At 38.5% G+C, this 15454-nt stretch overlaps 1 protein-coding gene across 1 annotated transcript in view; it reads right to left on the bottom strand.

Annotated features, from left to right (window-relative positions):
• Window positions 1-296: 296 nt before the first annotated feature.
• LOC140228963 (sphingosine-1-phosphate lyase 1-like) overlaps window positions 297-15454 on the bottom strand; it is a 49444-nt gene continuing 34286 nt past the window's right edge. The window contains exons 12-15 of the mRNA XM_072309224.1: window positions 14962-15079; window positions 12219-12365; window positions 4721-4841; window positions 297-850 (exon numbers count right to left, since the gene is read on the bottom strand). Coding sequence (XP_072165325.1) covers window positions 746-850; window positions 4721-4841; window positions 12219-12365; window positions 14962-15079 — 491 coding nt within the window. The 3' untranslated portion in view covers window positions 297-745. The remainder of the gene's footprint in view (window positions 851-4720; window positions 4842-12218; window positions 12366-14961; window positions 15080-15454) is intronic.

Consider the following 15454-nt stretch of genomic DNA (forward strand, 5'->3'; position numbering starts at 1 on the left):
CACACGCAAAGACCATGTTACAAGAATCATTTCACAAAATAACCACTTTTTGCTCAGATGCCATCTTGGGGGTGCAAAGTGGGGTCAAAGGTCAAATATACTTCATTCTGCATCTTTGATAGTGTATACGGAATTCGGTACCCAAGATGGCAGGTCTGACTCCCTTTTCAAAATGAGAATCCAAACATCACACGACCAATGTCCCTAATCTTAGGTGAAAACTCGAATCATTGATTTTAAAAAAAAAAAAAAATCGGATCACCTAATTTGTCAGTCTTGACAAATTCCGAGTCTAGTTTTTTTTTTAATCTGCCACAACATTCAATTTTCACAACTATCACAACTTTTTACACATGCAAATATTGCAGTTGGAATAATTTTCTCTGTCTCATATGAACATACCATTCTACAAATATACTGCACATCCTATAAGGAAACATCAAGAAGCAGATAATGAATTCTGATTTGATTTTAATATGATTTTTGTATAAACAAAAGCCTTTTGCTGGACCACTGCATTGCACAGATAATGCAAATAGTCTTGTGAACTAACATGCAAGTTTTGTAGGAATGCTAAGAAATATACTGTACTTGACTAACTTCATTATTCTATGGCCTTCACAATTTTATCGCCATGTGTGCTGTATAAGTTGTGAAAGTATGCTTATGATGGTAAATCAAGTTCCTGCTAGAGTAAGTACCACTAGAGGATGCTGCAGGGGGTGATGATACATTAAGAGTCCCCCTAATCCAGTGGGTCGGTAGAGTAGTAGGCATCAAGGTATCCCTTGGCTAGGTCGGAAACCAAAGACCGATCAGGAATGGACTGGGCAGTGCCATACATAGCAGCCTGTTGAAATAAAGTGAAATGCATATCACACATCAGTTCAATCACAGCTAGAGTCTATCTATTACGTTACATCAAAGCAGTCTTGGCATTTGAAATATATTTCTAAACAAGCAATCAAATTGATGTCCACAAGGAGGCGAAACGATTCATACCATGAGATACCACAAACTGGACAACTGATCATTTGCCACATACAGAAAACTTCAGCAGAACATGAAAACAACTAGATGTGTTGCTATTGCGATTGGTATGCCTCCACTATAATGCATGGTTCTCTCTGGAGGTCTAGAGTACATGTTGACAATGTGAGATGACAGTTTCATACAAGTGGAAAAAAAAAATGAAATGACATGTTTGTCACAAATGTGTTGAGTGTTTATTTTCTTTAAACAAGGTTTCATTTGGATGGAAGTCTATATTGTTTATTAGAGAGCAAGTATTCAGGAATTTGAGCATTTTCACTTGACCTTTGATCCCATGGCCCACAATTCTTTAATATCCACTAACTGGTAACATCCACTTTTATGGCAATACCTTGAGTTTTTTTTCAAAATATGGGGAAAATTGTGACATTTTACCATTTTCACTTGACCTTTAACCCCATGGTCAAAATTTTCCCTGCAGAATCATTGTGCAGTAATGCATGTATACACTAACTTTTATCAAGTTTATGCATTGAGTTATCTCTAAACAATGAGTAAAAAGTGCAACTTTAGCATTAAATGGAATTTTAGCATTTTAACCTGACCTTTGACCCTTCACCTTTGACCCCAATCACCCAAAAGCTCCAAAATGAATCAATGTCAGGCAGTACATGCATATGTACTAAGTTTCACAACTAGAAATGTCGCTTTGGCGACTGGTATGCCTCCGCCATAATGCATGATTTTCCCAATAGGTCTAGATAGTACATGTGGACACTGTGTGATTACATTTTCACAAAATTGGCAAAATATTGGAATGACCAGTTTGTCACAAATGTGTTGAATGTTCACCTTCCTTGACGTAGGTTTAATTGGATGAATAGGAGAGCATGTATCTAGGGATTTAAGGACTTTAACTTGACTTTGAACCATTCATACATTTAGGCATTGAGTAATTTTCAAGGTACAGGTGTGGAGAAAAAGTGCAATTTCTGAATTGAATAGTAAATTGTTACCATTTTCATCTGGCCCTTTACCCTAAAATTCATGAGATAATTACTTTCAGGTAGAACATGCATAATATGTACTAAGTTTCAAAGTAACTTGAGCCACTTCCGAGATATGGAGGAAAAAGTTAGTTCAGCACTTTCAATTGATCTTTGACCTTTTGACCTTTGAGGCAAAAAGAGAGAAAAAAAAAAATTCCAGAGAATTTCTATTAGGTTACACACGCATACACCAAGTGTAAAAAAGTAAACCTGCTGGCATTGCATAAATATGAGGGTAATAGTAAAATTTTGAAGTCTTGCACTTGACCTTTGACCCCATGAACCCTACATTCTCTAGATAATCACTTCCAGTCAGTACATGTATATACTATGTTCCATGAAGATACCTTGAACAATTTTCCAAGGTACAGAGAAAAAAAAGTTTTAATATTTCTACTTGACCTTTTGACCTTTGACCTTTGACCTCATGACCCAAACTTTCACCAGAGAATCTCAATTGGGTAATACATGCATACACTAAGTTCCAAGAAAATATCTTCAGGCATTCAATAGATATGGTGGAAAGAGTGAAATTTTATGTATTTGTCCCTGACCTTTTGACCTTTGACCTCATGACCCAAACTTTCACCACAGAATCTTAATTGGGTAATACATGTATACACTAAGTTTCAAGAAAATATCTTCAAGCATTCAATAGATATGGTAGAAATAGTGAAATTTTATGTATTTGACCCTGACCTTTTGACCTTTGACCTTTGACCTCATGACCCAAACTTTCACCAGAGAATCTTAATTGGGTAATACATGTATACACTAAGTTTCAAGAAAATATCTTAAGGCATTCAATAAATATGGTGGAAATAGTGAAATTTTATGTATTTGACCCTGACCTTTTGACCTTTGACCTCATGACCCAAACTTTCACCACAGAATCGAAATTGGGTAATACATGTATACACTAAGTTTCAAGAAAATATCTTCAAGCATTCAATAGATATGGTAGAAATAGTGAAATTTTATGTATTTGACCCTGACCTTTTGACCTTTGACCTCATGACCCAAACTTTCACCACAGAATCTTAATTGGGTAATACATGTATACACTAAGTTTCAAGAAAATATCTTAAGGCATTCAATAGATATGGTGGAAAGAGTGAAATTTTATGTATTTGACCCTGACCTTTTGACCTTTGACCTCATGACCCAAACTTTCACCACAGAATCTTAATTGGGTAATACATGTATACACTAAGTTTCAAGAAAATATCTTCAAGCATTCAATAGATATGGTAGAAATAGTGAAATTTTATGTATTTGACCCTGACCTTTTGACCTTTGACCTTTGACCTCATGACCCAAACTTTCACCAGAGAATCTTAATTGGGTAATACATGTATACACTAAGTTTCAAGAAAATATCTTAAGGCATTCAATAAATATGGTGGAAATAGTGAAATTTTATGTATTTCACCTTGACCTTTGACCTTTGACCTTGAGCATGTGCACCCAAAAGTTGATAGGCACAACTTCACCCCCTAATACACATACATGCCAAGTTTCATTAGAATACCTCAACAGGTTTCGATAGTTACCTCGTCCACAAAATTCATTACGGACGGACGGAAGGACGGACGGACGGACGGACGGACAACCCGAAAACATAATGCCTCCGGCACCACTTCGTGGCGGAGGCATAAAAATAACAAAATGTTTTCAGAATCAAGAACTATGAATGACTAAGGTGAAACATAATCTTGTAAGATTTCAAGACAAACTGACAAACAGGCTTTTTCTTTTATTTCTTTTTTTATCTTGGCCTCCTCACATATTGTTTGCGGGGAAGAATTTTGCTGCAGAGGTAGAAATGTTTTCATCAATCCTTCCTACATGTGTGTCTCCTAGAAAAGTCCTTGAAACAACCAAAAAGAAAATAAGTTAATAGCTTGATATGTCAGATGGATGGTTGAACTATTTGGTGGTAAATCATTGCCTGAGTTTTTTGTTTATCAATGGATATCTGGATAATACAAAAGTTATGTTTTGACCGACTGATGGATGGATGCATGAGTAGCAAGGGAACAGATGGTTAAGATAATAGATTTGGTTGCAGGAATGAATACATGATGTCTTTATTGATACTGTAGATCCTAAAATGCAAAGGAGAGGACAGGTCAGTACATTCCTGGGTACCTAGTCACAACAGTCAAAAATACAATGATGTTTCAATGTACATTGTTGGCTTTTTATGAATTCAAGAAATGTATTTTACTCCCTTTCCTTCCACATTTCCTTCTCAAGTAATCATTTACAGCACACGCAATCATTAATTCAAAACTTTTCACGATTCCCTTGTCATTATGCACTTTCCAAACAATCATTTTGAAGCACTGTCCTTGTGATGTTGTACTACATGTATATGAGTGTTTCCTATCTTGAGTAATTTGAAATATTGTGTTGAAACAGCTTTTTGTTCCCTAAAAATGATTGTCATACTAAATCTAGATTCACACAATAAGAGAATTTCCAACACTGCCTTTCCCCCTTTGTGAGTGCATAATAACAAAGACACTACTTACACACAGCTTATGCATTTGTTGGGCTAAAACATTTCACAAACTGATATAAAAGTTCCATCCCAACCTTGTGAATAAACAAGGGCATTGTATACACAATGGAGGGTACATGAGTGGATTGAGTAGCAAAAACTACAAACTCACAGTTCCTTGTGCCTTCTCATTAGGTGTTTTCATGATTTCTGCAGTACACTCTTCAACATCTTTGATGAAGGTTTCTGCCACTCCTGGGAGGGTTTGCCGTAGAGTCACACACAGGTGAAAGCTGAGAGCCAATATTAAAGGATAATATTATCATGAATACAATAATTACAGATGACATCAAAGGGGTTAACATACAGGTAAGATACAACACTGTCATCATTCAAGTTGGACAGGAAGCCAAAGATATCATGATATTCTAAAGCAAGGGCTTAGCGAGGGGGGGGGGGGGTGTTTTGGGTGTTCAAACACCCCCCCTTTGCCGAAATGGGGGTGTTTGAGGTGTTCAAACACCTCCCTTGGGCAAAATGGAGGTGTTTGAGCTGTTCAACACCCCTCTTCAACAATGTTTAGATGTTGAAAAAATGAAACAAAAGCTGTCTTTACCGCTTTTATTTCCGTTTTGAATTCCGCCTTTCCTTTCTTTTGTGTTCATTTTCTTTCTCTCTCTCTCTCTTCCCTGTTTTGCTTTCTGGCCGAATCGCGAAGATACATTGCGCATAATGTTCACCGTTTACCGGTATTATACCGTACGCGGTACCGCAAAATGTGTATGATGCATAATTATTATGTGTGTGCAATGCATGCTATTCCGATTCTGTAACGCGCTTTGTGTATTATCGAAGCATCGACGTTTCTACTTCCTCTCTTCTTTCTTTTCCTCACCTTCTTGTCTTTTTTACTCCTTTTTTTCTTCATGTTTTTTCTTTTCCTTTTTTTTTGCGTTTTGGGGGCGACCACACCCATCGTCCCCCTGGCTACACGGGTGTGGTCTGGGTCAGGTTCTCCCATTTGTTTATACACAAAATGCGTCGGTTACTTATCCAATGCTGTTTTGCGCCCTTTTCCATAATTATGCATGGCAGGCGTTACACCAAAAACGGCGATCTATCCGGTCTTCCCCTCTCCATTATCTTTTGTAAAAGTAATTCATGAAATCGGGGTCTTAAGTCTTAACTATACTGATGCTTCATACATTTATTACTAGTAGTAACATTGGTTATACGACCACAATTTCGCCGGCGGAGGGGAGGGGAGCTGAACCTTTCGGCTTTTTGCCAAATTATCAACTTCCTTATTTTCCCAAAATAAAGTGAGAAAAAACGCTACACAATGCACTGCCTCAAATTTTGATTTTTTTTGTTCTTAATAATTGAAGTTAATTTAAGCTAATTTGTGTGTGTGTGTGTGTGGGGATCCAGACTATTAACACTAATATAAAAACAAAAGCCTTTAGCTGCCACTTCCATTTCCGGAAAGTGAATAATTTTTATTCCTCCAAAGTTAAGCTACTATTACTCTGTCTCATGATTTGACCACAAATTTTGAAGATAAAATGATATGCAATAATTTGAATGAGTTTTGATAATATAATTATTAGACCCATTCATATCCGGGTTTTATTCTTTTCTCCCTATTTTTTTTTTTGATGGCGGAGGCGCACAAAACTAAAAGTTCCTAATTTTTTCACGATCGACACTCCTAATAGCCCTGTCATGACGTGCCAGTATCAGCAGACCTAAGTTAGTTCTGTTCTGTAGTGTCTGGTGTGGGAATATTTTATTCGCCAACGCAGTGCATCTGTGCAAGACGAAAATGGGAAGTTGTTGCAATGAAAGATTTTTTGTAATGATTCAACTAGGTATCGACTAAGATTTTACACTTAATGTCTAAAATCATTTAATATCAAATTATTTGCATCTAATGCCCCTTTTTGAACACCTCCAATATTACCGGGGGATGCATGTATGTTCTTGAGGGATGCACATTGCACCGTGCATTGCCCCCCCCCCCCCCCCCACACACACACACACCATGGGCATAAATCCCGGGGGATGGGGGGGGGGGATATATCCCCCCCCCCCCCTGAAATGGAGGAGGAGGGGGGGGGGGTGGCCTGTACAATCACCCCCCCCCCCCCCCCCCCCGAAATTTGAGGGAAAAAATGGAGGAAGCAGAAATGTGATTGCATCAATTTTGGCATATTGCATGACGTTCGTACGCCCGCCTCCAGACAGGTAACAGAGCTGAATAGTCTTGTAGGATAATGTATACATAATTTTCTCAAGCGCTCACTCGCTTCGCTCGCTCGCAAAGACAGTAATATCGACATAAGATATGACCCAGACGTTGACAACGTCAAATAGTATAGCCCTATAGGCCTACATTGTAAACATGTAAATCCAAAATTTCACCAATAGTGTGCACCAGATCGCTTAATTTCAGGTCTGAAAATGCAAGATCTTCCTCGTCTGAGAGGGGGGTATCCCCCTCCCACACCCTCCCCCCATTCGGTCGCTCCGCTCCCTCGCACAGATATTCCAACTCCAAGTCCCTCCCCCACCCACCATCATTACAGAACGATGCCTCTGGGATGATTGCTTTATTGACTTAAATCAAGAAAATAGAAAAATACAATACCTACAGGAAGATAATACCGGTACGTTATTACATACAAAGAAATGGAGATCCATATTACCATTTCATTGAATATATTTGGGCATTATTCAGGGCTATGCTACGTTTTTAAAGGGAGGGGGGGGGGTCAAAATCACCTGTCAGTCAAGAAGAAAGAAAATCAAAAGATAAGAGAAACAACAGCAAAAACTCCTCGTTCTTTCAAGGTCTGATTTTCCACCAAAAGTCGGCTGACAAGCAAAAGAGAGAAAAAAAAAAGTCTTCATATTTTGGCTGCCACTTCCCTCATACTTTATATTTCATGCAAAACAGTGGTACATTCGATCCCTGTTAAGTGTGCATCCGCTCGTAAAAAAAGAATAAAAAACTTACCAAAATGGTAATTCAAGGGTTACTAAACTGCTTTTGAAATCGACATGAAAGGGGGATCAAGAAATAAGATATTTTTCTAAGATTTCTTGTAACCATAATTAAAGAGGTATATAACGTGAAACATTGTGCAAAAAGTCCGGAGCCGACAAAATATTGTGATACAGCATGATTCCTGGTTGGCATTCTGAATATAAGCAGGATGTGTGCAGTGTACTCAGAACATCCGAACGGCAAAAAGAGTCGCTGTAACGTTGCGCAATTTGATGTAGAATGTACACCTTTGTACCTTACGCTTCGTTTATTATATCAAAGCTAGATCATTAATGATTTTGCAGTGTTGCTTTACATACTAGTCTATATCAAAATGCCTTGCATTGCCAATAATAAGACTTGACCTGGGCTATTTCCTAACTTTTTCATGTATATAAAACACACACACACACACAAACACAAACAATAATATTAGAGGATGTTCTAAAGTGCAGGTTTTGGATATCCTTCCCCCATTTGGTCACTTCGACGTCCCCTCGCTGGTCATACCTCCCCAAATCATGAACATAAACCGACACCATTGACTACCCTCTCAATTTCCAAAGCGTAAAAATATAGCTACAAAAGGCAGTTTTGAGACTGAAAAATGTCAAAATTTTCAAGCTCACTCGCTCCACTCGCTCACATTTAGTTGTTATGCTATTCTCCTGATATCACTGCCAGTTATTGACAGCAGTTGCGCCCGTTGCACCCCCCCCCCCTTAATTTCCAAAGCCAAAAAAGTATAGCTACAAACAGCAGTTTTGGGACTGCAAAATATCAAAATTTTCAAGCTCACTCGCATTTAATCGCTATGCCATTCTGCTGATGTTGGTACCAGTAATTGCCAGCAGTTGCGCCCGGTGCGCCCCCCTCCCCTTAATTTCCAAAGTGAAAAAATACAGCTACACAAACGGCAGTTTTGGGACTGTAAAATGTCAAAATTTTCAAGATCGCTCGCATAATAATCGTTATGTCATTCTCCTGATGTCACTGGCAGTAATTGTCAGCAGTTGCGTCCGGAGCGCCCCCTAATTTCCAGAGCGAAAAAATATAGCTACACAAACGGCAGTTTTGGGACAGTAAAATGTCAAAATTTTCATGCTCGCTCGCTTCGCTCGCTCGCATTAATCGTGATGCCATTCTCCCGATGTTGCTGCCAGTAATTAACAGCAGTTGCGCCCGTTGCCCCCCCCCCCTTAATTTCCAAAGCGAAAAAATATAGCTACAACTGGCAGTTTTGGGACTGTAAAATGTTAACATTTTCAAGCTCGCTCGCTCGCACATAATTGTTATGTCATTCTCCTGATGTCGCTGCCAGTAATTGCCAGCAGTTGCGCCCGGTGCGCCCCCTTAATTTCCAAAGCGACAAAAATATCGCTACAACCGGCAGTTTGGAGACTGTAAAATGTCAAAATTTTCAAGATCGCTCGCTTCGCTCGCTCGCATATTATACTCGTTATGTCATTCTCCTGATGTCGTTGCCAGTAATTGCCAGCAGTTGCGTCCGGTGCGCCCACTTAATTTCCAAAGCGAAAAAATATAGCTACAAACGGCAGTTTGGGGACTGTAAAATGTCAAAATTTTCAACCTCGCTCGCTCCGCTCGCTCGCATTCATTTCAATTGTTATGTAATTCTCCTGATGTTGCTGCCAGTAATTTGTCGTTTCACACCGTCATTCCATTGTAATCCATAAGGAAAAAAATGACTGCGCAGTGGAATGTATCATATTCCGTTATGTATTGCAGTCCCCATTACAGTTTCCAGACTGACAGCACACGCACATACACACGCATGCACGCACAAGCATGCATACACACCCTCAAAATTACTTTTCCACGAGGTGCCCCCCCCCCCCCCCCCTGTCTTGACCAACCCGCCACGGTACGTCACTGGCTGCACCCGTCCGGTTATGGGCTTGTAATCGTGGTGATGGTGACTATCGCCGATCACCCCCCCCCCCCACACACACACTCCTCAGCACGGATTTACGCCGTTGACACACACACACTTGTTCAACGTCCGTTGGCAAAAGCATACGGATTTGGGAGCCCACAGACACGACGTAGCAATTTTAGGCTACTGCATGAGAAACTTCTGCTGCGTCCGGGCTGTGTTTGGGCCACGGATTCACTCCCCGTATGGATGATGCGCGTGCTCTCTACAGCCATCGAGCGCACAACGAATTGACACCGTGCGTCTTTTACGAAAAAATATAAAAGACGCCCGGTGTCGGGGGGGGGCACATTATGCCCCCCCCCTACCAGATTTTCATTTGCCACTCCTTCGCCCTTTATCCGATTTCAACCAAATTTGGTGACTTTTCCTAAAATCTTATTGCGAACATTTTGATATATAATTCAGCTATATTTGATGTTGCTGGTTGCCATGGCAACCATAAACTGACAACCATGTCAGTCAGATTTTGCATCTTTTTTCTGTTCCCATTTTATTTAACAGCATTACAGTGGATGAAATGAGTGTTTCTTGGCTGAAATTTGTTGAACGAGTAAAATTTGAAGTAATTATGGTCCTGGAAAGTTTTTCTTATTATTTCCTGTGTTTTTATGTGACAAAGGCATAAAACAATAGATATAATAGAGATAATTGAAAACAATAATACTTTCTAAAGATTGCCCTTCTATTTTGTGATATTTTGATTCCCTCACCCAAGCTATGCCTCTAACATCATTAGTTCTTCATATTTTCAATTTGTAATCTTGAAATTCCACTATTATGCAAATATGAAATGTCATAACTGTACATGTACCCATCCCAAACATTTCATCTCAGGTCTCATAATGTATTATTATGTTGACACGAATAGCGCCCCCTTGTGGTGACCTTGAGAAATTTCAACCATAACAAATAATAAGATTCCACTTGTTTATCACTTGTGACAAATATGAAAATGATTGGTCTATGATAAGGCATATATAATGGGGATAAAGAAATTATGCAGAAAATTCATGTTTTTAGCACATTTCCTATGTATTTCTTTATATTTTGGAAACTAGCGCCCTCCATGGGTGACCTTGAGAAAATTCAAATGTACAGTCGTGTAGAGTATGAGTTACTCTACCCATGTGCCAAATATGACAATGATACATCAAATAATAAAAAAGTTAGGGGGGCACAATGTGCCCCCCTTCCCCCCCCCCCCCCTCCCCCCGGGCCTGCGAGGGGTCAAAATAGCTTGGGCTTAATAGGGTTAAACACCCCCCTCTAAAAAATCCTGGCTACGCCTATGTTCTAAAGTCACGCAAATCTAGATGCTTGAACATACCTCAATTGTAGGTATCATGCAGTTAGTACCAGATGATGAGTTCACTCTTGCAGGTATTTTTTAAAGGTAATAGTCTACATTATGAGGCATCATAAAAAAATTATTTGAAGACTTTCTCCTTGACTAAAACACATCTTTAATGTGATGCATAATCACGTAGTTAAAGCAATATTAACCTCAGATTTGTATGACTGGCAAAATCTTATGAAATGATTTATACATAGAATGTGAAAAATACATGTACAGGTATATGCCAAACTAGAAATGTCGCTACGGCGACTGGTGTATGCCTCCGCCATGATACATGATTCTCCTAATAGGTCTATAGTACAATGTCTTGACAATGTGTGATGACAGTTTCACACAATTGGCAAAATATTAAAATGACAGGTTTGCCACAAATGTGCTGAATGTTCACTTTCCTAGAACTAGGTTCAATTGGATAAATGATTAAAACGTCAGAGTGCAGGTATTTGGGGGAACTGATGATTTTCACTTGACTTTTGACCCTTTTACAAGTTTATGCATTGAGTAATTTTCAAGGTATTGAGAAAAAGTATAATTTCAGTATCAAATGGTAAAATAGTATTATCGAAACCTGGCCTTTGACCTTTGACCCCACAGTTCCAAAGAGAATCACTGTTAGGTAGAACATGCATAAATATGTAAGTTTCATGACAACACCTTGAGTTATTTTTGAGATATGGAGGAAAAAGTGCAATTTAGCACTTTCACTTGACCTTTGACCTTTTGACCTTTGACCTTTTGGCAAGAAACTTCCCACAGAATATATATTGGGTTATACATGCATACATCAAGTTTTAAAAAAATCCTTCAGGCATTGCATAAATATAAGGAAAGTAGTTATATTTTGAGGAGTTGACCTTGACCTTTGACCCCTGAACTTTGACCCATGACCCCCAACTTCCCTAGATAATCACTGCCCATCGGTACAAGCATATATACTAAGTTCCATGAAGATACCTTGACCCATTTGCGAGATATGGAGAAAAACATGAAATTTCAATTTTTTTTCACAAAATAACCTGTGACCTTTGACCCTGTGACCCTAAAATCCACACCAAGTATCATCCCCCAAGGATATACCCTCATACCAAGTTTGATGCAAAACCACCACACGGTTCTTGAGATATCGACAAAAACAAAACGGGACGGACAGACGTACGGACGGACGGACGGACGACCCGAAAACATAATGCCTCCGGCCACTTCGTTGGCGGAGGTATAAAAAATACACACCAACAATCAAAATCAAAGGGAATAATGAGAATATTGCAAAAATTAATCCTTTTTGATATAGGCGAATTGTTTACCTTGAAGGAAACTGGAGTGAGTTGAGGTTCCATCCCCGTTTGGTCAGATCACCAGACAGACGGTAGATGTTGAAATCCTTGGATCCTACAGCAACCACACTCACATCAGGCTTGCCATACACAAAGATGCCTGGTATCTTACGTAGCCTGTACACAAATAACGTTGAATAGCTCTTCAACAAATATACTTGAATTAAGCAAACTGTTTTGGGTTCATTCATATCTCAAGTATCCTTTGATAGAATAAATCCATATGTTCACATTGTCTCTTCCAGACAAAGTCAACAGCAAAAACCATCAAACACAATTGCAAAAAGTATAGATGCAATTATGCAAGGAATAAAATGTAAATATCTTAATTTTGAAACAGGCATTTGATGCAGATGTATCACATATCTCATCTCTATTGGACTCATATCTTGACTGACTATACATGTCAAGTCTTGCCTTTTGGCTGATTCTAATCATAGCTATTTTATTCATTGTCTCATGTAACTGGATGTGACACCTATGCAAACTGGACAAGGCACTCTCATGTCTTCTCACAATAGAGGCTCAACAAATTGGCCAAGACTTGACTTCTTTTTTCTTTCTGGGCAATTCCGCAGTTAGGTGGACATGACATGGATAAAAGAAATGTGCCTCTTTATCTTACCCTTTGATCTAGGTATCAACTAATGCTATGGATGTTCACCAATCATTAGGGTCTTTCAAATTCAGTAGATTTTATTTTTTCGTATTTATTGATTTTGCGAGATCTAAAACCATCATTTAAAATGTACATATGGGACTGGGGACGCTGAAATTCACTTAAATGCAAATTACAGTGGGTTCCTTTGAAATTTTTTCCTCAAAGTTTTGCTAAAGGGTAAAAGATGAATACATTTAAATACTCCAGAAGTCATGTGACATTTTGTCAATTACAAAAGGGTGAAATGACCTGCGGAATTACTCCGGACAAATGTAACGTTACTAACCGTAACGTTACTAACCATGCTTTTGGGGTTCTAGCTAAAAAATTATCAGTCGAACTGCTAAAAAAGTTTGCATGAACATTTGTCATGATGCAATAATTGAAATTAATGCAACACTTTGTTTGAAGTAACTTGAATTTTTGCACACTTTTTGTTACAAGACATTGATTTTTTTTGTCATGTCCTTTTTTTCGTAACGTTACTAACCAGCCCTTTAAGTTGCTATAGCTTTTCTAATATTTCTTGGATTGTGTTCATTCTTTTCTGTATTATAAACCTGGGAAGGATGAACATGTTTTTGACATAATTTTGACTTGAAATGAATAAATGGTAATTTAGTGGTAAAAACAAATATCTAAATTTGTTCAAATGTAACGTTACTAACCACGGAATTGCCCTTCTGCAGAATATAAAGCATGTGAGCACAAGACTGAAAATATATTGTTTTGTTTTTATACAACAGAAGAAAAAAAATCATGGAGGAATTGACACTCAGTGATGGTGTTGCAACTTAAAGACAAATACCTCCCCCCCCCCCCCCCCCCCAGCTATTTGGGATATGTAAGAGATAATGCATAAATGTGTGCAGGTTTGTACTTCTTTGAACTACTACTGAATGAATGGGTACTACATGTACAAATGCATAAATCATTTGACTAAATATGCACTGAGTCAGAATTCCATTGCATAACACGTCATCAAAAATATTCCATTAACAGCAGCATTACAGCAGCATTACACTGGGGCCCAAAATTTATTACTAGTACCCCTCAAGTACCTCTTTGGGTCATTACTGTGAATATCATGAGAAGCTCACATGCCCATGTGACAGAGTTAATGAGAGTGTCTATAAACTCCTTACTACTTCTGGTTTTGGAATTGAAGAGCTGATGAATTTCAAAAATCATTTTGGGTCTTTTTGGCCATGCCCCTTGGCCCCAACAGAGGCAACTTAACCCTCCACCCCCCCCCCCCCACCACACACACACACACACATAGGGCAACCTCATCTGTATTAACTTCTCTTTAATCCTGACACCTAAGAATGATTCCTGCTAAGCTTGTTGGAAGTCTGATCAATACAATATCAAGGAAAAGAATAATATATCACGTTTAGCCCTTGGTCCTCACTTCAACTTTTCACTCTCTCCCTCTTATAAATGTGGGTGCTTAATCCAGCTATGTACTACTGCCACTGTCATGAATACCTTAAATGCTTTATACCTTAAAATCCTCATGTTTAAAATCTTAATGCAACAACTTGCCTTCCTACTGATAGATCTGGAGAAGATCTTTGAAATCATCTCACTTTTTGGTCTTTTTGACTCTACTTCTGGGTCCTGCCTCTGGACCATCATGTGGATCACCTGAATCATTTGGATATTTGTTGATCATCTACCCCTACAAATGATTCCTGCTGAAACAAGTAAGAAAAAAAATGAGACTGTGCATTTTAAAGATGAAAATATAGTAAAAAAAAAAAAGTTTATGGATAAGGCACAAGGAATATAAAGTATACTGCAACAGTTCATTTGAGGTTTTGGGTCAGGTGAGCTGAACTTCAACCCCCTCCCCCCCCCCCCCAAAAAAAGCAAATAAACAAACAAACAAACACATACACACACAAGGAAAGAAAGAAAGTAAGAAAGAAACCAAATAAATTCAAGTTACATCAAGCTTTACGGTAAAAACCAAATTGTGATTCCCATCACAGCCAATAGGACAGTGTGAGGTACAGACACTGTACTAGATAGTAAGTAGTTCCTCACCCTTCTTCAATCTTCTTTGCAGCACTGACAATCTTGCGAGTATTTTCAACATAACCATCTTCACCCATGAACATCATGGTTGCCCAGCAGGCTGCAATAATGGCTCCAGCACGGCTTCCTAATGCACAAAGCACATAAAACAACATAAAAGTGATCTTACTATTTAACATATCATATTTTTTTAAAACATATCTGCAGTATTGAAGAATTACATTGTTAATAATGATAACAATAATAAACTGTATTTGTACAGCGCATATAAAAAAAAAATAGATTAATGTCTCTATGCACATTTGCACTTTGAAGGAACATTGTTGACTGAAAGGCATAGTCATACCTTGTTGTTTTGGCCCACATATTTTTGGTGTGTACCAGTCTGACCTAAACAAACTGTGCAAGCATGCTAATTCTTACGTCAAAGCTCTTTAACTTTAGATCTATATTTTCAGTTTGATGAATACAATTTTCAGACCATGGAATTCAGTATTTGCTA

Source organism: Diadema setosum, chromosome 5 (assembly GCF_964275005.1).
Source record: "Diadema setosum chromosome 5, eeDiaSeto1, whole genome shotgun sequence".
NCBI classification, from domain to species: Eukaryota; Metazoa; Echinodermata; class Echinoidea; order Diadematoida; family Diadematidae; genus Diadema; species Diadema setosum.